Source organism: Osmerus mordax, chromosome 16 (assembly GCF_038355195.1).
Source record: "Osmerus mordax isolate fOsmMor3 chromosome 16, fOsmMor3.pri, whole genome shotgun sequence".
Classification (NCBI taxonomy): domain Eukaryota; kingdom Metazoa; phylum Chordata; class Actinopteri; order Osmeriformes; family Osmeridae; genus Osmerus; species Osmerus mordax.
Window position 1 is genome coordinate 10206512 of NC_090065.1, and position 26640 is coordinate 10233151.

Consider the following 26640-nt stretch of genomic DNA (forward strand, 5'->3'; position numbering starts at 1 on the left):
TTGCACATTAGATCAAGCATTACGGTATTTGACGTCATCAGTTGAACGGAAGAAGAATCGGACACACATCAGAAGACAAATAAGCAGCAAGCAATTTATTGTCGATATTGGAAACATATTACTCCATAGTGGGTATTGATTAGAAAAGAATACGCAGACACACCGACGCAGTAACAAACTTTTTAACTTGACTAGGTATTGAACATTTGAGGCACAATGTCTAACTGCATTTTTCAAGCGCAGTTGACTTCTGTCATGGAGATACTGGCAAAAGCGGCAGTAGCAGAAATAAACAGGCGCGTCGATGATAGCTGTGCCATTCTACGTTTGGAGTTGACCCAAAGCCAGCGAGATATTGATGTTCTGAAAAAGAAATACACACTGATGGAGGGAGAACTGAGGAGGACTCGAGGATTAGTCAGGAGAAAAGGTTAGTGGACTTGTAGCCTTTTAGAAAAGGGTGTAGGTACGATACCCTCCTGCATGCGCAATTATACTACTTCTGTCCCATGTTTGCCATGTTACTAAATAATATTATTTATTTTAACCCCATGGTAACAGATCGAGGTACCTATCCAGTCAAGGTGGTTTTGAACAAAGGGAGGAACACTTCACAGTGGAGATGTATGGATACAGTTGAGGAGGATATTCAACTCCAGTCTGCCCAAGTTAGTGGTACAACAGGGCCAGTACCTGGGGGGGGGGGGGGGAATAACAAGCTTAATCCAGGGGTTCACTGCTGAACAACACGACAGCAGTGTCTGTTGTAATGGTTTTATTCATTCGCTTTTTAAATCTGTATTTTTGTATACATCAAATGGTTTTCTGGTCCTGCTCTGTGCTGCATGGATGCGAAAATGTTTTCTTTTTTTTTTCTAGGCCGGAGATGTGGAGCAGAATGCTGAGTCGGAGCCTATACTGATTGAGGAGGAAGACACATGGAAGACTGACCCAGATCCACTAGAGAAACTGAGGATCAGTAGAGTGGGTGTGTTTAGACACGTCTGACACGCACACACTTCTCACCCATACAGACCACAGCGTCAGACTCAGACATTCGAACAGTGTGTGCTAACCAAGTATGCTTGTGTCTTAATCAGAATCTCATGCCAAGGCTGGGCAAGCAGCATCCTCTCAGCAACGCCGCAATGACAAGCCGACCGACGACTCTGTGGAACTCTACCCCTCCGCTGAGGGGCCGGAGGACCCAGAACCGGCGCTGCCTCCTACGGAGCACTTCGAGGGGTACTCGGAGCCACACGGGTCCAGTGTGACCAATGGTGGACATCAGCGTGTAGTGAAGGATGAGGGAGAGCGGGAGGAGCCAGATGAAGCCGCAGACATCATCCCCTCAGACCCGTACGGCATGGACCCCAGCGACAGACACCTCTGGTCCTCCAATCCGGACACAGAGCCGGCCGATTCCGATTTCTCATTTGATCCCACCGATCAGTACCACCAAAGTCTCTCCATGTTCCCCTCTCATAGTGGGATGCTCTCAGTTCCCTCCATGAGTGAGGACACCGGGCCTCAGCTCCCCTCGAAAGGAAAAAGGCATTCCAAAACGAGCCGTGTGGCCCACATGAAGAGACACAACAGAGCTTTAGGTGAAGGGCCAAGACAACAGACTGTACACATACCCGAGGAAGGCGAGAGCAGCGAAGGGGTGAACTTAATTGATGAGAACGGTATGATTGTACAACAGCAATATAGGGCCATGGAGGCCACAGACAGGGGGAGCGCAGGTGTGGGGGGATCCAGCCTGGCGGCTTCTGCCTTTTCCGGATACAATCGCAGCAATTTCAACATGGCGAGGAGGATAAGGACGCCGTGGCGCTCGGGTGGCGTGGGGGAGAGGCGTTTCAGCTGCACCTTCTGCGGGAAGAGCTTCATGCGCTTCAGTCAGCTGAAGGAGCATCTGCGGAGTCACACCGGCGAGAAGCCGTTCAGTTGCGTGCAGTGTGGGCGGAGTTTCACCAAGCAGTGTAACCTTATAAGACACGCAGTGGTCCACAGTGGAGAGAAGCCATTTGAGTGTGCGCAGTGTGGAAAGTGCTTCACCCAGCGCTCGAGTCTCAAGTCCCACCAGAGAACTCACATAGGGCAGAGCGATGTGTCTGTCCACAGGCCCATGGTTCCTGCGTATGCAGAGGACCCACACACCAGTTTAATGATGACTCAGACCAGGTGTTTCAAATAGTGTTTCAAAGAAAGAAACTTGTATTTGTAGCACTTCAACTGTAATTATTGTCCGTTACTTAAACATTGTAATGTTATTCATGAACAGGGAATATTTTGTTAGATCTGTGGTACGGCCCTGACTTTTTTGTGAAACGGCACGTTGTTTGACACATGGATTCTGTGTTTGTGAAGATTAGATTAATTCTTCATTACATTTCTGCAAATATTTCTGTATTTTAATTGGCATTAAAATTAATTGAAGCAAATAAGTGTGGTACCTACTACTTGTCATAGTACTCATAGGATTTCAGGAGTCCAGGAAATGTGTCCCAAAGTCTAGGGATGTGTACCTTTACTTTAATACACTCGCATAGTTTTAAATGGTTAGTTCAGGGTAAAAGTTCAAGCCTATTGGGCTAAATTCATTTTCTACAATGTATTGTCTGCCCACGTTTTTTATTAGTATATTATTAATTTCGAGCATACATGTTCGGCACATACTATATTAAACCATCTATCTTGTACATTTTATGATGATTCAAAGAAATGTCCGGATAATTCTTTAGGTCCTGGGGACATTTCGGGGTAATATTTCCTTCGGTTTTTAACGCTTGTGGTAAACTGTCCTAATATGGACACTGTACATCCTTTTTTGTCATGTGGTCACGCGCTCCTCCCCTTCAGTTTCTCTGCCTTTAGGCTGGGAAAGTACATACAATTGACAATTTTTCACTTTATCCTATTTGTTTGAACCTTGCACTTAGAACACTGGTACAGAACGTTCACTAGCAAAATGTTATTCCAAGACAACACGGTACATGGGACTTTTCAAAGCAAATTAACGTCAGTGGTGGATGTACTAACCAAAACTGCAATCGCGGAAATAAGTCAATTGTTCGAGGATGAGTTTGCGGTGTTACGATTGGAAATATGTCGGAGAGACAATGAAATAGAAGCCTTGAAAAGAAAATGTACTGAAAACGAACGGGGAAAGTCAACAATTTCCAATGCGCCAGCGGCACGTCTTCTTTCGTCCTCGCCATTCACAATTGAACAAGGTGAGTCACAACGGTCTTATCCGTTACCTGTACATACTAGTAGGCTATGACAACATCCCTGAACTGTGATGGAAATGGCCATCCTACGTGTGTCATATTGCTGACTATTTTGTATGACTATTGTCTTCGTTTTCGGTTTATTTTTTGTAGTGTTCTACCACAGGTTTCTTTCAAATAGTAGGCAAAGGCTGCATTAGTTATTAAAGAGCAACATGAGTCGAGTTTAACATTTCCATAATTGGAACCCTTGGAACCTTTCCATGGAAAGTTCCAGGAAAACCAGAAATAGCTAAACAAAATTAAAGTTGTGTGGTTGTGTAGGCCTACTGTACTTGGTATTTCTTATGACATAAAACATAGGCATGACATTTAGCATAGCATTCCAAATCAACCCACAACCTGTTGTTTTAGCCTGTGCCAAGTCTCAGAATACATCATCTTATCAAGGTTATTCTACTAAATTTCCATATTAAATTTGTAACCTTTTTAGATTATGTTTCCCATTTATAATCTGTCTCAAACTCCAAGTCACTGGTTCTTAACCCTGTACTCAGGGAACCTCTGTCCTGCATGTTTTAGATGTTTCTTGGCTCCAACACACCTGATTCAAATGCATGTTTGTTAACAGGCTTCTACAGACCTATATAACGACCCATTTATTAGTATCAGGTGTGTTGGAGCAGGGAAACATCTAAAAAATGCCTGACAGGGGTTCCCTGAGGACAGGGTTAAGAACCACTGCTTAAATGTTTCAACTCAAGTGAAGTTCACTGTTAAAATATATACATTTTATTACCTAAATTGCTGATTTGGCTAATGTACTAGGAATTAGTTTTTGCACGTCACGGTTTGGTCAAAAACACTGATGTTCGGAAGTAGAACTATTGTTACAAGTTACAACCCATGAGCCCCCCCAAAAAGGCTAATTGAGGTGAGCCCTAATTAGGTCTATCTTAATTAGTAACGTTGTCATAAAAACGTTATAGTTGTTTTAAAAAGCCATGTTTTGTAATTGTGTTTCACTCTCAATCTCCTTTTTAGGAACTAGTGGTTCTATTGAGGGTTCGGGCAGTGGGACTTCACCTAACACAAGCAAGGAGTTCAACACGCCTACGAATGTGCAACTTTGCAAAACTCCAGCACAACCAACCACAGGTTCACAAAGAGGCCTGAAAAAGGTTTCATTAAAGCACGAGATTGAAGGCCTTAACCTACACCTAATCAAGGCCGAGCCGGAGGAAGATGAGGAGATAGACAGTGTCCAGATGTATCTGCCAGGGAGTGACCCTGGTGTTACCGAGGGGTCGGACCCTCAGGGTGTTAGTCCTGTCCTGGATGAGAGAGAACCCCCCCGCTCGTCACCTGTGTCAGAGCGGGACAGTGATATGACTGTAGATTCAGATGGCTATTACAGTGTAGCGCAAAACCCAGGTCATTTAGAAAAAGAAATAGAGCTCATTCAAAATGCAATGGAAAGTTGTGATAGAGGGCCCATGTCAGAGACGAGATACAGCGATGTGTTTGGAAGGGACAAGTCTGTTCTGAGGGCACAGGGGCCAGGGCACACTATGATCTCCAATAGAAAGATTGTGACTCATGGTGCTGTCCGGCCACCGGTCCATAAACCAACCACCACCGAGATTCCAGGACATGCCTGCGTTTGGGCTGGCAGCACTAGATTGTCGTTGGCCTCTACTGGACAAGAATTTACTGCCATTATTAAATCAAGTAGGCCTCATGGGAAGGAGAAATGGTTTGACTGTGGATACTGCGGGAAAAGCTTTGACCGCTTCAGCCATCTGAAGATCCATCAGCGGATTCACACAGGGGAAAAACCGTACACGTGCAGCACCTGTGGGAAGTGTTTCAACCAGAGAAGCAACCTCCGAACACACCAGCGCAACCACAAGCACCTCGGGACCCTAGCCTAAACATGGCCATGGGGATGAGGAACTCAGTGGTCATCACGACAGTGTCTGTTACAGAAGCTGACACTGGGCCCGTAATGAGACAAACCACCAGAGCATTTTGTTTATGGACCTATAGCATTAAGCCACAGGAAGTAACAAGAGTGTGTACATGAACAAGATGCCCTGCTAGAACTGTTCAACAGTTACATCTCAGGATGATGTATGAGGTGGAGAGGAATAGCGGGTTTGATACAAATACTTATGAGCCGTGTGGACAGTTTCATATTTAATGTTTGTGTAAATAAACAAGAAAAGAACATTGTCAGCAAATGTGTATGGGATTCTATCAGAAGTGTGAGTGGTGCTTCCAGTAAGGATCCAGATGTGGGGCTGTATTGTTCAGTGGTGCACAGGAGATATAGCTGCAAAGGTTTCCTAGAATATTTCCATGGGGAATTAGGAGTTAACCCCACACAACATTGGTCTACGAGTAAGCGATGGCCTGTCTGGCAAGGTAAATAGACTGCATTTATAGAGCGCGTTTTTATACCTTAGCGGCACCCAAAGCGCTTTACAATATTTGCCTCATTCACCCATTCATACTCAGTCACACACACCGACGGGGGTGAGCTGCCATGCAAGGCGCCGCTCTGCCCATCGCTACACAACTTGTAAACGTTTTGGGAATGTACATTGGGATAGACCAGACATGTACCCATGTTATGTTGTGCATCCAAGTCTACAACCATACCCTAACATTTTCAAATACTTGTAACTTCTGGAGGTTTCTTGCAAATTATTTTACAAGAGGGGCAAATATATGAAAAACACCAATCATTCTTATGAAGTTCCATGGTAGTTACAGTAAGTTAAAATTACCCAGAAATTCAGTAAACCCTTAGTGAACAGTGTAGTGTTATGTCATCCTCAGGCATGCAAACGGGTCAGGGGTAAAAAGAAAAAAGGTGAGAAGGATACGGCGAACCCCCCCCCCTCTGTCTAGGGGATGCTCCCCAAAATTAAGAGGCTAGATCAATGTAGAATCTGTGCTCTTGTAAACAATGTCATGTTCTTTTAACCATAAAGGCAATTTTTTTATGGCATACATCATAGAAAACTATTACGGACTGCTCAGTGTTGCAGACTTAAAAAAAATAAAAATAAATCCCCACTCTGCTTCTGATTGGCTGTGAGGTTTAGGCATTAGGAGTGACGATTGGTTCCAGAGCCTGTTGTAAAGTTGCAAAGCACGGCTAAAATGCTGTGTTGGCCATGGCCACGACCCTGTTTTCTCATTGGATCTGCATGAATCACAGGTTACCCATTTCGTTTTCAAAAAGGTGAATTTCACCGAAAGGTGAGAAGTTTGCATGCCTGCATCCTGGGTAATAAAGGTTGATGTTCCAGGGATGGCCAGATATTAGGCAAATGTGCTGACTTTGACAATATTTCCAAAGCAATTATAAAAAGCACGTGGTAGCCATTTGCCGACTTAGGGTGACCTGTCACCTAGAAAGTTCAGTAACGCCTCAGTGAGGTGGGGAAGATCACCACATTTTGAAGATGATCATCACATTTTGCCAATCGTACATGTGTACACCTATATAACCTGCCCCCGGGGATGCAGGAGGATGGCGTTGGAGTGAGGTTTGGGCCGCAGGAAGCCGTTGCTGTAGTCAAAGTGGTTGGAGAGCGCCTCTGAGATCTGGTAGGAACTGTCACAGTCCACCTCATCGCCCTCCGGCAGGGGCAGACTGGAAGCCCAGTCCTCTGGCCCCTGGGTGCCACACCAGTCCTGGGCCGGTGGGGACAGGTCCTGGGGGGTGTGGCTCTCACCACTATCCTGCTGGGGCTGGGAGGAGGGGAGGCCGGAGTCCTGGGGAAGAAGAGGGATGGGGGAGGGGGTTACAAAGGTACATGAGACGTGGGTGTGTGGGGGGGAGGGGCTTCCTTACCTACTGTACTGATAGTAAAGCTCCCAGCAGTACAGTAGACTGTTTTTCAAAGACAGTGTACTGATGGTGATTGGGTGGGGGGCGATTTAGTCTACGATTGGGGAACCCATTTCAGGTACAAGGAGGAAATACGGATCGCGTTCGTGCCGTGAATCAACTCGTCCAGACCCCCCCCCCCCCCGACCGACACGCACCAACGACATGTGGCTGCTCCTCAGGTAGGACTCCACCCTCCGCCTGCGCTGCTCGTCCCAGCCTCCGTCCATGTCTGCCGAGGCCCTCGCGCTCCCGCGGCCCTCGCGCCAGCTCGACTGGTAGAGCAGGGGCCGGCCCAAGTGGTCCACCTCCACCTCTCCCGGTGCTGCCCGCCTCCCGCCGAGCGTGGACTGGCTTCCCCGGTAGAGGGGCCGGTCCTGAGAGGGGAAACGGTCACAAAAAGGAGGAGGAAAAAAGAAACAAAACAATCATGTCATTTACTGTCATCACAGTAGACCTATGCATGGAACCATATAAAGAAAGCATCTTCAATAACTTCATTGTCATGATCCCCACCAACAAAGCCTCCTTCTTGGAGGATGTTTTCACACCGGTGTCAACAGGGATGTCCATTTTGTATCGTAACCCTTTTGAGGGTTTAAACTCACCTCTAAAGACAGCTGGCTGTGCTTCATTCTGGTGTCGACTCTGAGTGAGACACTGTCCTCGTTCTGGGGTTGGATGGAGGAGACAAGATCGAGGGGTTAGAGAGCGGGACTGAGATCACAAATACATGAATTGATGAAGAAATATTTAGCATTAGTATTTTGCGTTCGTGTGAAATGAGACCATGTGTGGTGTTGTTTGTACCAGTGTTCTGGGATCTGAGCCAACAGAGTTGAGTCTCCTGAACGAGGCCTGTCTGGAAAGTGTGTTCATCTCTTCCCTGTAGGAGAAAAAGAGGATAAACACAGAGAATGGCTAAATGCCACCGCTTCAAAGTTCAGCCTTTGAGGACAAATGAACATGGGGCAGGTGAGTGAATATTTAAACCTATTTCCCCACTCACGTCCTTTCTCCGAGCTCCATCTCTAGGTTCTTGGTGCGGCGTCGATGGTACCGGTGCACCAGGAAGATAATGATGATCATGATGAGGACCAGAGCGCCTGCGGCCGCGCCGACGACTATAAGGAGGAGGCTGTCGACGGTGGGTTCCTGCACTCTCCTCTCTGAATCAGGGGGCAGAGCTTAGGGAAAGACCTTCATTACACCCAGCTGCACACATGCACTATCAATTCCTCAGTGTTGCCACCAGGGGGCAGCAAAGATAATCAAATCTATTATTTTCATCCAAGAGGCCATTTGGGCCTGTTCCTATGGTTTACATTCCACACGAAGCATATTGTTCTTACCTGTCACTGTGAGGGTGAACTCAGCTTTGCCTGCTCCAGCACTGTTCTGAGCCACACATTCGTAGACACCGGTGTCATTCAAGCTAAGGGCCCGCCCAAAGAGCAGCCTGTTTCCAAGTACAGACACTCCTCCTGTCAGAGATCCACCCCTCCTATGGATAGAGCACACGGTACGTTTCGGTACATGGCTACAGACTACATCAAACTCATTCTGAATTCCATTGAATCTCTCAAACCAAACATCTTTATAATGTATACATCCCGGAAGTAGTCTTAAATTCCACAGATCAATTAATTTCAAACAGCCTTTTTTTTTTTTTTTTACTAATAATATTTACTGCCATGGATTTGTGGCCGGTACATTTATAGCAAGGTGTTCTTTGATTCTCCACTGATCAGGTTTGTCAGAAAGGGGAACCAGATATTTGCATGTACTTTGCTTGCTCACTGCTGCTTTATCACCCATTGATAAATGCAGGGTTGGGATTTGAGCGTGTTGGAGACTGCAGCCACCTGAACCACAGGGTATACAAAGGAGAAGGCCAGTTTCTACTCCACTGGGGGGGGTCAGGTTGCCCTAGTTTCAATGTGCTGGGCAGACATTTTACTGCTGCTAACCTCTGCAACCGCTCCCCCCCTTCTCCATTCAAGGGTTTCCTCAGATTTCTACTCTCAGCCCCACCTTTTAAACCAGCTCTTTATGATAGAATCAGCTCCAGAGATTGCACCTGATAGGGGAATATAATACTGATATTGATACTGGCTAGATGCATTGAGAAGAATCCTGTTATAATTCACCAACATACATCAAATGTCTGAATACAAACATTTGCTAGTGTGTGTGATGTGGGACAACTTTGGGAAAAACCAGTCATTGTCCTACAGGTTTGCATTGGATCAGGAAGTGTGCACATTGAGGCAACAAATGATTACTTGTGTGATCTGTTATTATTGTAATGCTCTGAGAACAATCTTTAATTAAACACGTACCCTGTGTTTTACGGTGTGTTATGGTGATAGTTAAAGAGAGACGCTGTGATTAAGTGCTTAGGACGCGTCTCCATCTTTCCACCCTCTCCTCCTCCCTCCCACTCTCCCTGGCTCCCTCTTTGTGTTAAACCTCTCCCTCTCCCAACCAATCCATTTTCTAATTCAGTAATACGATACCGTGGCTTTTATCCTATATTGAATTGAAGTCTGCTTGAGAAGGCACCTTCCTTCAGCGTACACACTCTGCCTTGTTATCTGTGTTCATGTGTGCTACATGGGTGTGTGTGTGTGTATGTGCATCACGAAGAGCACTACTCTCTACAGCCCTATTTAAACAGTACCTCAGACATGTGGATAGTATTACACAGGGAAATGACATTCTCCAGACTGCCTGCCAGTCAGCCGTACCTGGTCCAGGTGAAGTTCTGGGGTTTGGGATATCCTCCACTTTCACATCTGAGCTCAGCTCCTTCTTTTCCTATGAACCAGTTCCCATCATGCCCAGTGATGCTGACATCGGGAGGAACTGGGACAATCACACACACACAAAACAAAATCGGTGACAATACGCTGACTGTGTTGAAACTTCAATCAACTGGTTATAAAATATGCCTATTGTTTAGAGGTCAATGTCTAACTATGATTGAGAACAGTAACAGTATTGTATAGAAATCTTATTTAATTACATATAATCAAGTGGCACATTGGATTGGATTCAATAACTGTGGGATTAAAGTGCAGACTGTCTGCCTTTATTTGAGCCATTTAGAAATTACAGTCACAGCCCCCTTCCCCATTTTAAGGTGCCATTAGTGTTACACATCAAGTCTAGTTTAGTCAGGCATTTTTTCCTTTGTATGCTTTGACTGTCTGAGGGGCTTAACTTGCTCATTACAGCTGTACAGTACTAAAACTAAACTATTGAAGCTGGTGGAAAGGCAGTCAGAGACAACAGCAGCCAGTTCCATCATATACATGTCAGATTGTGTACCGTAAGGTAGAGGACCCCACTCCCATTACTGAAGAATGGGGAGTGAGGCTGGTTTCTTTATCTCACACGTTCCTAAGCTTTCTACCATTCTTCTCCAGGTGGCACTGCTCCAGTGTTCTGTAGGTGACACTGTTTGAGGACTGAAGGCTTTTAGGTACTTTTTCCACTAGAGGTTAGTTTTGTTTTCCAGATTAACATATTGTATTTCTTCCATGGTCAAGTCCTTTTACACTCCTTGTTTTTTACTTTTAAAACTGCTAATGTCACATATTGTGTGTCAATATGTGTTGGCTATGTGTATAGTTTTATTCTGATATGTAAGCTTCACAAGGGCCACCTTTACTTGCGACGATGCCCGTCTATGCATCTGATGTTTTGGTGTGTTGTCACACACCAAAACATCAAAAAGGATCAAATGGTTCACTTAATATGGATGAAAACGGTCCGTTCCAACAGCTTGCACCTTAATCCCCCGTCCTTGCATGGTGGGCGCGGCGCGGCACGTCCAGGCCTACTCACAGTGCACCTGCAGGGTGTTGCTGATCCTGCGGGGCTGCCTCAGGCCGGGGTGCCACACCAGGCAGTCCAGCCGCTTGCCGTTCATGCTGCGGAGCGGATGCAGCGAGAAATACGCGGAGATGGCGCCGCCCTCCAAGCTGCGGTTCTGGGCCTGCCCGGGAAGCTCCGTGTCCCAGGAGAGGCGTGGCGGGGGGTGGGCCACGGCGCGACAGGTGGCGGCCACGCGGTAGGACTGGCCCTCCGTCAGGACCACGGGCTCCAGGGAGGAGATGGGTAAGGCTGGAGGAGGGTGGAGGAGACGGAGAGGGAAGGAACCCTGTTTTTATGCTTTAATATATCCCCACACCCTACCTCAGATAATGTAATCACTAATCTAACAATAGGAGGAAGTGCTCTACAACCAAGGTCATGGATGGATGTTGAATGGAAATCCATGAAATCTAATTTTGTGGTTTCAAATCCCTGCATCCACTCTGGCCCCCTTGCCTCATCATTGGACGGCATTCAGTTTAGCGTGTACTGTAAATCCCATGAGCTCATTTTGAGGATCAAGAAAGGATCTTACTCCAGACAGTGAGGGAGACCTTCCTCTCGAAGTTCCCTGAGGGGAAGGTGCTGATGTGGCAGGTGTAGCTCCCCTCGTCAGACTCCTGGGTGCTGAGCAGCAGCAGGGCAGAGTTATCGGTGGGGTTGACGCTCTCGAACTTCACCCTCCCCGAGAAACGGCCAAACTCTGACCAAAGAAGCACAAGGGAGGGAGGGAGGCAGCGAGGAGATTATGGTTCACTCTCGTTTTATAGAAAGAGACTCATACAGGGAAACAATAACCAGGAAATAACACAAGTCCATTGCTTTCCTAGTATTCTAAGGAATGTGGTGTACACCGATATGAGCAGAGGAATGCGTCACCCATGAACCGAAGTTTAAAGATTAAAATCTGGATCCAAAGCCTGATAGCTGGGTCTGACCATTTGCATGCCTTACACACAAGCCCCATGGCACAGGCATGCACTATTTAACACATTCAGCTCTGACTTCCCATGGCGTAGCATACCTGTGTGGCCCTCGGTAGGGTGGGCAGTGATGACCTGTTCCTTGGTGCCGTCTGACAGCTCCCTGGTCCATGTGACCTGGATCACCTGCTCCCCGTCTCCCACCTGGTAGTGGCAGGGCAGTCGCGTCTCCGACTCCGCCAGGGAGCGCAGGAAGAAGGAGGGAGGAGGTTCCACAAAGCCACCCTGGACAGAGAACACTGGAGGGGGGAGGGGGGGTGGAGTGTGTTCAGCTGATTGGGGGGCTGTGTGTGTGGCTGTGTGTGCAGGTGTGTTTGTGTGTAGGAGAGAGACAAAGACATTGCAGAGTTAGAGGCTAATGCTAATTCATTAGAACAACAATCAAGGACTAACACACATTGCGCCCTTTGAGTGTTGATCAGATAGGCTCTAGTCAATGATTCAACCTGCAGATAAGGACGAAATCGTGGCTCATCCAGGGACATTTTCATTCACTAAATCCCCTGGAGAACAGACCTTCGAGTGCACTGACACACACAGGAGCGCAAACAAACATTTTCCCACACAGCCACTCACTAATACAGAACCAAACCATTCAGTGATCCGTTCGACAGTTAGAGGGAGGTGAGATAACAGTTAAGACAAGGACAGACACAGTGGTTTATAATGTGGAACAAACACTGATCTAACATGACCCTGTCACCGCATGTGCTCGTTGTGGCTGGCAGTTTGGCTGTGTCTACTTTGATTGATACGTTGACCAACCAATCAGTTCATTAGGGGCTTCATACCAAGAGATTCTGGTCATGAAAGCCCATTGTATGTAGCGGTATGGCAAGGAAGGAAGAAGGATGAGGAGAGGAACAGGAGGAAGAGGGGTCTTACTCTCAACGATGAGGGAGACCTTCCTCTCGAAGTTCCCCGAGGGGAAGGTGCTGATGTGGCAGGTGTAGCTCCCCTCGTCAGACTCCTGGGTGCTGAGCAGCAGGAGGGCAGAGTTATTGGCTGGGTTGACGCTCTCGAACTTCACCCTCCCCGAGAAAGGCCCAACCTCTGACCAAAGAAGCACAAGGGAGGGAGAAACTCACTAATCTCTAGAAACAATCCGAGTTTTTTTTCCTTCTGTCATACAGTGGTACAGTTGCCCAGGAGGCAAATTCAACCCCATCACGCAACCAAATTCCTCCATAACAAGTCACCATTTTCCTCCAGGGAAGGCCACATACCACGTGCCATGTACTGAGATATACATCCGTATATAACTGCGTAATATGGCATACCTGTGTGGACCTCGTTGTGGTGGGCAGTGAGGATCTTTTCCTTGGTGCCGTCTGACAGCTCCCTGGTCCATGTGACCTGGATCACCTGCTCCCCGTCACCCACCTGGTAGTGGCAGGGCAGTCGCGTCTCCGACTCCACCAGGGAGTGCAGGGAGAAGGAGGGAGGAGGTTCCACAAAGCTACCCTGGACAGAGAACACTGGAGGGGGAGAAGAGTGTGTGAATGTGCGTTTGTGTATGAAAGAGAAATTGTGTTATAGAAGGTGGGCAATTCGCATACGCATTCCCACAACAACAACAAAATAACTATAATTTGCCCTCGAAGAGTACAAAGTGTGTAGTTAATGATTGTTTAAAACATTAATGATTAAACCTTCTGTTAGGGACACGGCATGGCACATATACGGTATGATAACTCCATTCTCTAAACCCAGGAGAACAAGGCCAGACCATCAGGTTCACTGACACACAGAGGAATGCAAACACCTTTTCCTCCCACACTGCCAGACAGGTTCTAGCCAACAGAAAATAGCAAACTTTAGCGTCCTATTTACAATCAGAGAGGAGAGGTAAAGCTGCTTTACTTGCTTTTCTTGTTCATGACATTAACCTGCATTCAACTCTTTGCCAATAATAACTAAAGCTATTCCACAAAGACTACATAAATTGACAGAGTAACTTGTTTGTCCTTATGAACTTTGGGTAGCTTGTATGACAAACATACCTAAATAAATGGTCAGAGTTGAGAAATAGTATGAAGGGCAGCCCTTCTGCTTTCTGTTTTCCAAAGAAAGAATGTGACTCTTCCACATTTCAAAATGGAAAATCACATCAACTGAGCCACATGTTATGGTATGCATAGATACTATAATTAAATGAAAAGTGTGTTTGTTAGAAATACATTTTGAAGTCTTACCAAATGCCCAAATAAGTGCCAGCCATTCTGTCCGCTGCCTGGCGGCCCATGCAGCAGACGTCATAAGTGCAACTTGAATTATTCAGCAAAAACACACTATTGTCACTTCTCGTAGTTTCCAGAACTCAACGGAAATCCGATTACAAAAAGACAACAATAAAATGCTGTGCGACCAAGAAATAAATAGTCCAAAAAATGTTTCGACAGAAGTAGAATGCAGTTGCAGTTTGTGGGAGTTTTATGCACGTCGTGCCGTAGGAGAACCAAAATCAATTAGCCCATCTTATTCTTCCAGTAGCTTAAATTTATGTAATTAATATAATTTTCTTCGATATTTTCTTGTTGACTTTTCTGTGTTCTCACAGATATCTTCTTCGGTATTTTCTTGTTGACTTTTCTGTGTTCTCACAGATGTCTTGGCTACTGAATCACAAGGTAAAAAGTTCTATACGTTTTATGGCACAATGTCTTTATCCAAACTCCGCACAAAGTCACCTCATTCTAGATGAAGAATAAAACATTATTCAATTTCAGCAGCGCGCTACCTTGCCCACAGGTATATGGTAACTTTACTCCAAGATACACCTGTCTTTTAGTTTAGGCCACGCCCCTAATCAACATAATTATGTTTGACAGGCAGCGACGCTTCTTCCTTCACTATGGTTCAAATAACAAATTCCTCAGTCCAGACAACTAACTCGTCCACAATTGTTTTAATGATTTGTAAAAGTTAAATAATCACATTGTTGGCAATTATGTCGCATACGTACAAAATGCGACAATGTTAGGCTCACAAGAACATATGTCTGCCACTTCACCTTACTTGGCATTTACACAGATGCTATTTATTTATACTAGAAACAAGTTTATAATCAATAGTCTCAAACACTATTCTGGGACTGGCCTGGTTTGTAGGGCAAGTGAAGTGATGTGGAGGAATATATAGAACTGTTTAGAGACCTTGGTACATGAAAAGTAATCAGGGCACCGTTATTTATGGTAATTGTTCGATACATTTCATTTTAATCTTTCTAATAGACATGGTGAACAGACAGGATAAATGTTACAAAGTGAAGTGCTGGTTTATAGTGAGGAAACACTATGATTCCATAATACATTTACATTTAGTCATTTAGCAGACACTCTTATCCAGAGCGACTTACAGTAAGTACAGGGACATTCCCCCGAGGCAAGTAGGGTGAAGTGCCTTGCCCAAGGACCCAACGTCATTTTGAACATAGGGAATCGAACCGGCAACCTTCTGATTACTAGCCCGATTCCCTAACCGCTCACCCACCTGACTCCCTCTAAATAATAAAGCTCCAAACATGACTCACCTAACTAATACTGGCTGTTGGCAAGACACATAAAACAAGCAGGAAAGGAGGGGATTGATCATAAATGTAACAAAGTTGTGTTTTTTTCCAACTCCTCTCAGACTATTGGTTTCTTCTCCACTTTGATGGTCTCGTAGGTGTCCGTGCTATGGGGGGTCAACCCCTAATGGAGGGAGGGAGAGATAAAGATTAAGAACAAAAACTGTTAAGGCCAAGATCATTTTCCTATCAAACATTTAAAGATGTAAAATGACATGATACTTTCATTGTTTAATGATTTCACAAGGGAAACAACAACATTGTTATACTCTTGAGGTGTCTGGTGAGGAGAATTAGAGTTATCGTACTTGATAAAGGTCATCTCCATAAGCTGGCGGCTTCTGTTAAGATGAAAATGATACAAATATTTATGATGAAACTAAGAGCATAGCATTAGCACTGAATACAATAACATCAACAACAGCAATGTGATTTCACAATGAATTGCAGAAAGAAACAGATGGTCATCTTCCTGTGAGTTCAAAATGTCCTCTTTTGCCTTTAATGTTACACTCAAATATTACAAACACGTTTTGGTTTTCTCTTCAAGTGCTTTGTAATCATTATGTTTTACTAGTATTACAATTATTATAATTACATTTGAATTACATCACTTAGCAGCGAGGCCCATTTAAATCCATATATGATATGTTGTGATGAGTGGGAAGGAGTAATGGAAACTATTTATAAATAACATTTCTGGTGGTCAGTCTGTTCTTGCTAACAGGAAATGTTGCCATTCTCTGACATTAGCACAAGCAAAAGTGTAAGTTTTGGGTATGAGAAAACGGAGAGGCCAAAAGCAATTAGAATATTATTTTTCGATAACAAATTACTATTGCGCATAGCAAATCATGATGAACTTGAACACTTTTGTTTGGTGTGCACACACACACCACAACATTCTACTTTACCTGAGGGTAATTGTTTCTGGTTGCAAACGTAGGATCCATCTGAAAGACAATAAAGCCATTACATTTGATCAAATACAGTGTTGTGGCAGGCTGAAATTCAATACACATATTCAATTGACCTAAAAGTCGTGGGTACGTGTCGTTAGCTTTGTGCAGTGTAACAATGATGGTGGTCCTACCCTGAGCCTGCAGTACAGGAAGGTTAAAATGATGCCGTAGATCACTAGAATCCCATCCAAGATATAACACAGCTTGGCCTCCTGGAATGCTTCTGCTCAAACACACACGCACACAAATCCACAATCATTTTCAACATCATCACTCTTGGGATTTTTGAACTACTGAAAACTAGTCTGTCAGCTTGAGGGTACCTTTTCTAAACCTACAAGTTACATTTGATATATTAATAAAGTTGAACAATAACAACCATTTAACATTTCTCACCAGCAAAGCTGAAATTTAAGAGGAGAACGGCTACGATCAGAGAGCCCTTCATCTTCGGGAGTAGAGTGTGTGTGAGTAGATAAAGGTGTTATCTTTGGGTTTCTAACACCTCGGAACTGAAAGCTTGATCTGTCAGCAGGAAGTGATGGGCTCACAGTGACCGTCTTGGAGCTTAAAAACCACAAACACCAACCCCCACAAACGTTCTCACACTAAGTGCATAGATAAAAGCACTAAAGAAACGGACATGTAATTGGATCATATTTAAATGATTCCATAATTAGATGGATATGATAAGTTCTGGTGACGTTTAGTTTGACATTTTCCATTTTTATTCAACCCAACTTTGTGTGTTTTTTTTTTTTAAATATATATATATATATATATATTTGGGTACTTCAGGTTTTTATTATTGCATAGTTAGATCTAAACAGAATATGGTGGTGAAAAAGCAGGAAAATAAATGACCCATGTATGGAAATCACTGACATGGCAGTCAAAGGAACATCTAAATTTTTAGGGAAAGATGTCAACATTTAAATTGCATCACTACACTTTACCCTGAATTGATCAAAAAGAGCAGTTTGTCTGCTTCCTGTTTTGCAACTTTGAATCGGCCATTCTTTCTTCATTCAGCACCTTTACAGATACACAAAAACAACAAATGCACAGGAAGATGGTTTAATCATTCAAAATGTCTAGCATACTATACGAGCTACAGTTACCAGATAATGTCGAATCTACAAATATTTGTACAAGCCCCACCTCCGTTCCAAGATAAACAAAAACTTTCTGAAAATTGCATCATAACTTAGGCACTGTAAAAATGATAGAAAAAAACAAGCTTGTATAAAAAGGTACTTTTAAACCCCACATTTCTGCATGCATATAAAAACTGGAAAGACAATCATTTGCATTATTTCATTTGGACATGTTCATGTCAATGCCAGTTCTGGACTTTTAGTTTCACTGGTGGTACTCAAACAGGCACGTACGCTACTGGATTTCAGCTCAACTGCAAATTGGTGAACACAATAAACTGGCTGACGGACATGTGGTGGATCAGGAAATAACAAGCCGACACAATTCAGGCCGGTAAGTCTCAACACCAACATTCAAGTTACAGTACACCTTGGTCTGATCCATGGAGAGGTTTAGTGGTCAGAGTAGTGGTTTGTTTCCAGAGTTCATAAACAGAGCTTTGAACAGTGACCGTGTTTAGCTCTAGGGTGTTATTTACATATGAGTAAGGCTATCTGATGGAGGCAGAGATGACACTGTGCTTGTTTTAGTCGTGCAACTACGACTGCAGCGGGACCTGCAGTGGAGGAATACAATCACACGTCCTTGGTCAGAGCAGTCTTCTCAAAGAAACAGAGGGATGAGGGATTGAGAGGGGGAAATACCATTGGGATAGCACAGAGATACTACCAGAATGCAATGCAGTCCTATGACTTATCCTCCTATCAAAGTTAATATACTGTACATTGTCAGAGTGGACTAAACCAAGAGTCACACAATGTAGACAACCTACAATGATTCAAAGCCACGAGGTTTCTGTTCCAGAATGTGCTTCCTTCTTTTGCAAATAGAGGGCAACAAGAGATACCATGGTAACTCAATACATGTACATTGTGGAAAAAAAACAAAAACAAACAATTGTCACACCTCTAGATTTGAAAGAAAAGAACAGTCTTTATCATCTCCTTATCCAGAACTAAATACAAGCATAGACTGGAAATAGTCTAGATGGAAAAATGGTAAAGTCTGCAGTTAGCCGACTAAATGTTGTGCTCCGATTGATCCATCCATGAGACATCAGGAAGTGGAACTAAGAAGTGAAGCAATCAGCCCCCAGTGGAGGAGTCATGCATTCCATACAACACGGGTTCCAGTGGTTACAGTTAAAAGATTTAAAACAATGTTGGAATTCATGTAAAACGACACCGGCCTTTAGAAAAGTTTTTTTTTCTTTTTTTTAAACAGCATGTCATTTAGACATAACACAAATCAAGGACTCCATTTCCGGGTTTGTAAAGTCGTAGCTTATCGCAGTTTGATATTCAAAACATCTATGACGGTGGTCTCCTTGATATCTCAATGATCCCAAACAGCCTTTATCAATTTAGTTCCTTTCTTTCTCTACATTTGACTGACAGGAGCAAGTCTGAGATGGTGCGTGAAGGTGCTTCCACCTGACACATCCAAAAAAAGAACATTAGAAAAAACATAAAAACCAAACAATTGGGTCAAATCCCCTGCCCTGGCCTCTAAACGGAGGTCTCAGACTGCAGCCTCATGACAAACTTGTGGCTCTTGGGGTCGATGAACTCCTCCCCCATACGCAGGAAGGGGAGAGGCGTCACCGTGACGACCAGGGAGAAATCGAGGCGTCGCAGGGAGAAGACGAGGCCCTGGCGCAGAGCGGAGGTCACCGGCTCCTCGCTCACCAGGGTCCACTGGCGCCCTCTGCCGTTCTCCCGCTGGTACTGCATGGTGGGGCCTGGGCTGAGGTAGCGCTCCAGGAAGGCCTGGTGAGCACAACAGGAACGTTAGACAATCAACCTCAACTTTGCATGGGAATACGGTTTGACTGAGTCCGCTTTTAGGATCATGGACCTATGCACGTTTTGTAAAGCTCTCTCTTGGAAGTCGCTTTGGATAAAAGCGTCTGCTAAATAAATGTAAATGTTTTATTTGTCCACTTTCAAACAAAGGCCATTGGGTTCTCAGCAGCCCAAAGTAGAAGTAGTCATTTGAAAACAACAAATTACATTATTATACAATTCAGTATATTAGCTGCTTCATTGAATGACTACATGCATAAATATATCTTAGGGTACGGTTAACCTCTTTAGCTCCAGCCTCCATGTGACCAGGTCAGGCTGACTGAGAGAATGATCGTACGAGTCGAGTGGGACAGGGTGGGGCTGCCATGTCGAGGTGTGTGTGTGTGTGTGTGTGAGAGAGAGAGAGACATACCTTGGGGGTCATGTTGTGTGTGATGCAGAACTGCAGGTGTGTGAGGATGCTCTCCATGCTGTGGTAGGGCTGCTGGCGGGTGGTGCGCAGGTACTTCTGCATGGCCCGGGCCATGGGGGCGAAGATGGCCTGCGCCGCCTCCCGAGGGTCCATCACCTCCCGGGGGTGCTTGGGCGACGAGGCGCCCGGCTCGTCCTCCTGGAGGCGCTTGATGTGGGTGAAGGCCTCCTCCACCGCCACCACCAGCCTGGGAGGGGCAAGACAGGGGCCTTCTGTTAGGGTGGTCGGCTCAGGGATCGGGTGAGTCTACGAGTGTTTGTAAATGGCTCTCTTGGGGTTGTCTAGAAGCGGTCTGGATGCATCGTGGTAGTCTATACGGGTATTTCTATTGTGTGGTACAATGCGGTCGATAGGATATCTATAATGTGGTTGGTTAGACATTGTCTTTACATAAAGATGAATATTCTTTATGTAAGGGAACAGGTTATCTACAAACACAGGTGGACGTGAGCGGGGGGGGGGGGGGGGGGGTGCTGCTGCTGGCGGGCCTCACCTGGCCTTGCGCTTGCGGACCCTGCGCTCCATCTCAGCCTCCTCGTAGTAGTACTCGTTGTGGGAGTTGTCCCTCCTCCGGGCGGCCGCCGCTATCATGGCCCGGGACTGGCCCGTGGAGTTGTTGGTGCTGTTCTCTGGATCAAACAACCACAACGAGCAGTTAGGTTAGTCAGTGTGTAGGGGGGGGAGAGGATGGATGGGTAGGTGGAGGGCTAGGGTGGGGTGGTTAGGAAGGAGAGAAAGGATGAAAGATGTTGGGAAGGAAGAATGGATAGATGGATGGAAGGTAAAGAAGGATGCAAGTAGGCAGGCAGGTTCAGGCCATTATGTGTTCAATAAGCATAAGAAAGGCATGTGGATGGATGGCAGGAAGTTAGGAATGAAAGACGGAGGGTTAGATACCACTGGGCCACAGGAGGAGAGAGCAGTGGCAGGAGACATGGCATGGCAGAGAGACCCAGCTAAAGGACAGATGGCGTAGTAGGTCGACGCGCGTACCGTCTAAGGAGTAGACCTTGAACCCAGACATCTTCTTGGAGAGGATGGACTTGGGCAGGTTGAGCAGAGCCGGGTTGTAGACCGGGAAGTCGCTGTAGTACTGGTCCAGAACCCACACGGCCGCCCTCTGGATGCTGGAGAACACACGCTCACGTCAGCATGGCTCGTCACCAACACGGCTCGGAACATACACACGACAGGCACACAGTGTCTGTCACACACACACACCTGAGGTGGCCCACGTTGTAGAAGCGGCTGGCCCCGTCGGTCGTGCGCACCACCTTGAGGCAGAAGGCGGGCTGCAGGTGCCGCACCTCCAGCAGCACCAGCGCCAGGTACTGGATGAAGAGCAGCGCGTCCACCAGCGACGCCGCGTACTCCACGATGCCCCGGTAGTCCCGCTCCCGGGGCTCCAGCACGCGCACGCCGTAGAACAGCCAGTAGGACGCCACGAACAGGAACACCAGCACCATGAGGAGGCAGCGGAAGACGAAGAAGCGCGGCAGGGTGGCGCGCGGCGGCCGCAGGAACAGCGCCCAGGAGGAGATGAGCAGGACGAGGAGCTTGAAGGCCAGCGAGACGTAGAGGCCCTCGCAGGGCGTGCCGCACGGGTCCAGGGCGTCCCGCCACAGCACCTGCGGGAGCACCAGGAAGGCCAGGGGCGTGAGGAGGGCGAACAGGCCCAGGCAGCCCCCCAGGACGGGGCCCACAAAGCGCTTGCACTCGAGCGGCGACGACTCGTCCAGCTCCTTGGAGAGGCGCGTCAGGTCCTCGTTGGAGATGCTGTGCTCGGAGGTGCCGGTGACCACGGTGGTGGTCTCCCCCCAGTTGTCGTCCTGGAGGCGGAGGGGGGCAAAAGACGGACGGAGGAGAGAAGGTGGAGGAAAGACGCGGTTAGACAGACGGAAAGGCATATCGTTGGCGAGTAGGGGAACTAAGGGGGTTTGTTTTCCAGAGCTGCTAAGACGAGCGGGGACACAGAGGACGGAACAGGGAGAGAACGGGGACGAGGGGACGGACAGCAGAGAGGCAGGCCTGGGAAGTCTCACCCTGTCGTCTCCGCGGGTGGACTCTGCGTCCAGGAGCGGCTCCCCGGGGGCCTGGATGGTGACCGACTTGTCCCCGCGGCTGCTGCCATCTCGGCTCTTGGAGCGGTGTCTGTCCCTCCGGTCCCTGGGGAGGCAGTGGGGGAAGAGAAGGAGGAGCTGTGTTAGCATGTTCAGAAGCCTTTCACATAATACTCTATTGGAAGAATGAAGGCGTCTGTGTATTTCAAATCTGGCATGTTCCATATGTATAGACCAGGTGTTCGTCTCCATCAGTTGAGTCACGTGTGAGGGTGTGTGCTCCCCTACCTATGCTTGCGAGAGCTGCGGGAGTGAGAGGACTTGTAGGAGTAGCCCGAGTACTGTGACTCGTTGTCCATGTCGCGGGCCGGTGGTGGGCAGGGTTTACGGGCCCTTCCTCCTCCTCCCCCCGAGCCTCGGTCGCCCCCGACTCCGCCCAGCTGGCTCTTGCGCTCGGAGATGGACTTGGTGGAGAGGGCCAGGGGCAGCTTCAGCAGGTCAACCTTGCTCCTGAGGGAATCTATCTTGAAGGCCGGGGGAGGGCCGGAGGGTGGGCAGGGAGGAAAGGGAAAAGGTGGATGGAAGGAAAGATAGATCGGGAGACTAGGCTAGAGAGGAAGGGGGGGAGGGGGTGAGGGAGTGGAAGATAGAATGATGGGGAGACCGAGGGAGGGGATGTTGGACTGGCTGGGTGCTGGAGAGGAAGAAGAGAAGAGATGGCGTCTGTGAAAAAGTCAATATCCTGTTTGCTTAGAAAGGCTACAGATCAAGCCGGTTAGAAAGTCAGTGGAGTCAGTTGGCTGAGCGGTGAGGGAATCGGGCTAGTAATCCGAAGGTTGCCAGTTCGATTCCCGGTCATGCAAACTGACGGTGTGTCCTTGGGCAAGGCACTTCACCCTACTTGCCTCGGGGGAATGTCCCTGTACTTACTGTAAGTCGCTCTGGATAAGAGCGTCTGCTAAATGACTAAATGTAAATGTAGAAACCACAATATATAACTGCATTGGATCATAAGCTTGAGAGGCTACTTTAGCCCGCTAAGATAAAAGGCTAGACGTGATATTTGAAGAGATGACATGACATTTCACGTCTGACTCCTATTCATAACAACATGCAGATTAGATCACCTTCTACTTGCAGAGAAATCAGTCACAGCACCTAACATCCTCAGCTGACACACCTGAGCCAAATGAGGGACAGCAGGGCCCATTATCCCACTGAGCCAAAGCCCTGACCATGCCCTGAGACCTAACGCAAGTTGCCAAGCATAAGCCAAGGTGACTCATCGTGCAGGCGTAGCAATACAAAGTCCGGTGAAACTCGACAGGTCTGACACAAAGGCAGCCATATTGGATTACTGTGTTTTCACAAACTTGTTTGCCCTCTTCCTCCCTCTCCACATCTCACATTCCCACTTGGTCTCCCTTGGTCCCCAGGGTAACGAGGGCCTCTCCGCTGCCATAGCGATGAAAGAGGGTGTTCAGCTGAAGGGGATTGGAGGTTGACAGTTGCCATGGTGACCTAACCTTACGCCACCCTATTCTGCTAAGAAACCAACTCTCCAAAAAAACACGAGTGCTGGGATGACGGATGCATGTTTGTCACAGGTTCAATTGACAAAAGGCGGGCCACCTACACTAATTGGAAGGCTTGATTGGTCGTGTAAGAGGGAAATTGGTGGGGTGGTGGAACACACATTTCCATAAATTACAGGGGATTTGCCAACACCAAGCACCTAACTTACTCCATTAAAACACCATTCTATTCTCTCGTCCTTTCCCAGCTCTCCACACAAGTGTCGGTGTGTGTGCGTGTGTACGTTGACATGAGCTTCGTCTAGGGAAGTAGGTTAAGTGCCCCCGCGGAAACTCTTCTGACCTTTTGTACCCACCAATAAACTCCCCGAGAGCCTTGAGCAATGTGCTGTACTCCACTAGCCTCAATTACATGCAGATAAGGCACACACAAACACCCGTTTTACTGAGCAAAGGCTACATAATGAAATAAAAACATGTAATGCGTGCCTTTCCATAAAAAGAACACTGGTAAGGGGAGGCGTGTAGCTGTTGGTTAGCTTCTCTTCTGATGTGTGACCTCATTATTCCTCTGAGGTGAGAGTTCAGGCTTTAGACTGAGAAGGATATGATGAACACCTGATCTATGAGGGTGTGGTCTGAGCATGAGATAGATAGGGTTTCCTATTCATCCACATGTCCCAGTTCACAATAAGGGCTGGAAGTAGCCTCGCTTTAACCTGTTGTAAGAATGCATGTGTCATTATAGCCAAGCTACAGACCTTATGAAGTAGGGTGGGGGGTAGAGCTCTTCTTCTAAATCTATCCCTTGTGCATGAAGTCTAACCAAGAAGGCTGGATAGCACGGCGTGTTAGTGGATAGGATTCCATTTGGAAGGACGACGGTGGGAGCCTCAAATTCCGAAACGTATTAATCACAAACCCGAAACAAAATACAAGACATCTGAAGATAAAGGATCCCCCTAGAATCTCTGACAGGCTCGCTCTGGAAAAGTCCATCCATGCACTCCTTGGTGGGATGGTGTAGTCTGCAAAAGTGACTAGTCTTGAGATGAATCGCTTGCACAGCCTCCTTCCAAGACTTGGAATAAAAAAGGCTGCCTCCCAATATCCTCCTCTGTTTAGAATGAGATACAAATGCTGTTGTAGTCGGGGGGGCGTTAAGAGAAGCAGGCCAGATGCAGTGTGTAAATGCAGACTGGAACCAGAGAGACAGCCCCCCAGAGGCGGGGCTCAACGGACTGAGAGAGTAAACTAAACCATCATGCATGGCTCATTACCTTACTGTATCCCAGATGCCCTCTGGGAAGGCACTGGCAGGAAATGACACAACCCGTCTCCTGTCTTCATGTCAAACACTTGATCTTTTAATGAGGTTTCGTTTCGAGAAAACCTGGCCTCTACAGAACATTGTTCATAACACACATGGAAACCAGGTTGGCCCAAGCCATTAGATACCTGTTTCAAAGCTCATTGTTTCAGCTGCCCATGTACTTCTGAACCAGGCCTACAGTGGAAATAGTTGGCTTTTTTCACCAGCCTTTTGAGGTGAAAAGGCAACTGCACAAACAAACGTGCATCCTGGGGCCCAGGCCTGTGCCTCACACAAGCCTGGGGTTAGAAGAAAAGCAATAGCAATACAGACAACTGTTTGTCAACTTTTGTGTCCATGTGCTGCCCAGAGTAGCAGGTGTTTGTACAACAGGGTGTGGCACAATCATAACAAGGGGCTACATGGTTTGTCCACCTTTTATGAATTATATGAACAAACTGATTTACCTTTTCATTTTGAAAGATGACTGGGCGAAGTATCTCAAACTAACACCCAGAGAAAGTTAAACATTGGGTGAGATATGGTTATTTTAAACAAAACGAAGGTTTATTATATGAAATGGTACTTCAACCAGTCTTGCAGTCTCCTGAGAGTCAAGCCTTTCTGTGCGCTCAAGATAGCATTTTGAATGGCTTACACTGTGATCGTTTTCTAAAGTGCATAACAGAAGTCAATGACTTATGTTACTTGAAACATTTGTAACATATTACTTTTACGCATTTAGCAGACGCTTTTATCCAAAGCGACTTCAAAGATATATTAAATCTCATCTGAAACATGTTAACATGCAACAAACTCGTTGCCTATTGCAGTTCTTGCAGCTGAACTGGATACATTTACGAGGTATAGCTACTTGTACTCGCTACTTCAAATAGTAAAACCTATATCCCTCATGGCATACATAGTCCAGTTGGGATGTGAACCTACACTAAGATCCATCAATATTTGAACAACTGTCCTAACATCACATGCCTGAATGAAAACAAGGAAATTAGTTAATGTACCAGTGAGCAAGCACAAAACATGCATAGCCTACACCAGGAGAACAGGTTAACATTAAAATGCGAGCAATACTGTATCAGTATAGGCTTGTACAACAATAAAACAGCTCACAGTCACGACCTCAGAGCTCAATTAAATGAGTGACCATTACGTTTACCCTTTGTTAAGCTATCTCGCTTTCCTTTTAGAAAAAAGGGAGTGCAGATGCGCTGTGAATGAATACATACCCTTAATTTTCTAAATGGACTAATGCCCAAACTAAAATTCTGAGTCGAATTCCAATGTCGAGTCAGTTTATATATTCCATACTGCTGCAAATGATAACCCTAAACCAAGTTCGCAATCTTGCTAGATAGCTACGTGGCCTCGGTGAAAATAACAATGGGCCCTATCAGGGGTCCTAGCCCAACTTCCCCTGTAACTGCGGCCGGGTGAAAACCGAGTGCGACCATATCGTCGTCTTCCCGACTTATTGTTTCGGGAAACACATGACCCTCGTGCTCAATTGGCCGTTTCTGGTTCTTCTTTGAAAAAATATGTTAAACGCATATTTAAATGTGCCTATCACATTTTGTTACCCTATTCCAATCCCAAAATACTACTCACTTAGTTCAGGATATCCATTCAGGTATTTTCTCACTTTCCACTTCTTTCCCTCAACCGTAACGCTATGAGCCCCGCCCCCGATTATACGCCCCTCCTCCACCCCTTGTGGGAAAGTCGATGAAAATGCT

At 46.3% G+C, this 26640-nt stretch overlaps 4 protein-coding genes across 6 annotated transcripts; 1 reads left to right on the forward strand and 3 right to left on the reverse strand.

Moving 5' to 3' along the window:
- Nucleotides 1-62: 62 nt before the first annotated feature.
- On the forward strand, nucleotides 63-2438 carry si:ch211-155e24.3 (uncharacterized protein LOC100150696 homolog). The gene is made up of 4 exons (XM_067253295.1): nucleotides 63-430; nucleotides 562-668; nucleotides 880-988; nucleotides 1101-2438. The coding sequence occupies exons 1-4, from the start codon at nucleotides 217-219 to the stop codon at nucleotides 2198-2200; spliced, it is 1530 nt and encodes a 509-aa protein (XP_067109396.1). The 5' UTR covers nucleotides 63-216; the 3' UTR covers nucleotides 2201-2438.
- A 2984-nt stretch (nucleotides 2439-5422) lies between these two features.
- Nucleotides 5423-14743, reverse strand: nectin4b (nectin cell adhesion molecule 4b). Of its 2 annotated transcripts, none has more exons than XM_067253294.1 (13): nucleotides 14201-14743; nucleotides 13286-13483; nucleotides 12891-13058; nucleotides 12047-12301; nucleotides 11558-11725; nucleotides 10993-11271; nucleotides 9891-10008; nucleotides 8493-8644; nucleotides 8150-8309; nucleotides 7951-8026; nucleotides 7749-7811; nucleotides 7299-7517; nucleotides 5423-7025 (listed from the first exon to the last, which is right to left on the reverse strand). In XM_067253294.1, exons 1-13 carry the CDS (start codon nucleotides 14262-14264, stop codon nucleotides 6750-6752), a joined length of 2196 nt encoding a protein of 731 aa, XP_067109395.1. In that variant the 5' UTR covers nucleotides 14265-14743; the 3' UTR covers nucleotides 5423-6749. The 2 variants fall into 2 exon arrangements, with proteins under 2 accessions (XP_067109395.1, XP_067109394.1); XM_067253293.1 differs by having other exon boundaries at nucleotides 8150-8327.
- Nucleotides 14744-14903: 160 nt separating this feature from the next.
- fcer1gl (Fc receptor, IgE, high affinity I, gamma polypeptide like) lies at nucleotides 14904-17077 on the reverse strand. The gene is made up of 5 exons (XM_067253643.1): nucleotides 16935-17077; nucleotides 16670-16761; nucleotides 16491-16529; nucleotides 15885-15917; nucleotides 14904-15700 (listed from the first exon to the last, which is right to left on the reverse strand). The coding sequence occupies exons 1-5, from the start codon at nucleotides 16984-16986 to the stop codon at nucleotides 15635-15637; spliced, it is 282 nt and encodes a 93-aa protein (XP_067109744.1). The 5' UTR covers nucleotides 16987-17077; the 3' UTR covers nucleotides 14904-15634.
- Nucleotides 17078-17311: 234 nt separating this feature from the next.
- Nucleotides 17312-26561, reverse strand: LOC136959548 (vang-like protein 2). 2 transcript variants are annotated; one of them, XM_067253917.1, is made up of 8 exons: nucleotides 26513-26561; nucleotides 22325-22730; nucleotides 22019-22142; nucleotides 21198-21805; nucleotides 20970-21103; nucleotides 20470-20605; nucleotides 19917-20163; nucleotides 17312-19465 (listed from the first exon to the last, which is right to left on the reverse strand). In XM_067253917.1, exons 2-8 carry the CDS (start codon nucleotides 22393-22395, stop codon nucleotides 19205-19207), a joined length of 1581 nt encoding a protein of 526 aa, XP_067110018.1. In that variant the 5' UTR covers nucleotides 22396-22730; nucleotides 26513-26561; the 3' UTR covers nucleotides 17312-19204. The 2 variants fall into 2 exon arrangements, with proteins under 2 accessions (XP_067110018.1, XP_067110019.1); XM_067253918.1 differs by lacking the exon at nucleotides 26513-26561 and adding an exon at nucleotides 26134-26230.
- Nucleotides 26562-26640: the final 79 nt, after the last annotated feature.

Bases quoted from the DNA above. Each gene is read 5' to 3' on its own strand.
- si:ch211-155e24.3 (XM_067253295.1), top strand. From the start codon at position 217: ATGTCTAACTGCATTTTTCAAGCGCAGTTGACTTCTGTCATGGAGATA. The intron at 431-561 runs GTTAGTGGACTT...CCATGGTAACAG, and splicing joins AGGATTAGTCAGGAGAAAAG to ATCGAGGTACCTATCCAGTC. The intron at 989-1,100 runs GTGTGTTTAGAC...TGTCTTAATCAG, and splicing joins ACTGAGGATCAGTAGAGTGG to AATCTCATGCCAAGGCTGGG.
- nectin4b (XM_067253293.1), bottom strand. From the start codon at position 14,264: ATGACGTCTGCTGCATGGGCCGCCAGGCAGCGGACAGAATGGCTGGCA. The intron at 7,518-7,748 runs GTGAGTTTAAAC...TTCCCCTCTCAG, and splicing joins ACAGCCAGCTGTCTTTAGAG to GACCGGCCCCTCTACCGGGG. The intron at 7,026-7,298 runs GTGCGTGTCGGT...CTTCTTCCCCAG, and splicing joins GGAGCAGCCACATGTCGTTG to GACTCCGGCCTCCCCTCCTC.
- fcer1gl (XM_067253643.1), bottom strand. From the start codon at position 16,986: ATGAAGGGCTCTCTGATCGTAGCCGTTCTCCTCTTAAATTTCAGCTTT. The intron at 16,530-16,669 runs GTAGGACCACCA...ATTGTCTTTCAG, and splicing joins TCCTGTACTGCAGGCTCAGG to ATGGATCCTACGTTTGCAAC. The intron at 15,701-15,884 runs GTACGATAACTC...TCCCTCCATTAG, and splicing joins ATGGAGATGACCTTTATCAA to GGGTTGACCCCCCATAGCAC.
- LOC136959548 (XM_067253917.1), bottom strand. From the start codon at position 22,395: ATGGACAACGAGTCACAGTACTCGGGCTACTCCTACAAGTCCTCTCAC. The intron at 22,143-22,324 runs GTAGGGGAGCAC...CTGCCTCCCCAG, and splicing joins CGCAGCTCTCGCAAGCATAG to GGACCGGAGGGACAGACACC. The intron at 21,104-21,197 runs GTGTGTGTGTGT...TGTGTTCTCCAG, and splicing joins TACAACGTGGGCCACCTCAG to CATCCAGAGGGCGGCCGTGT.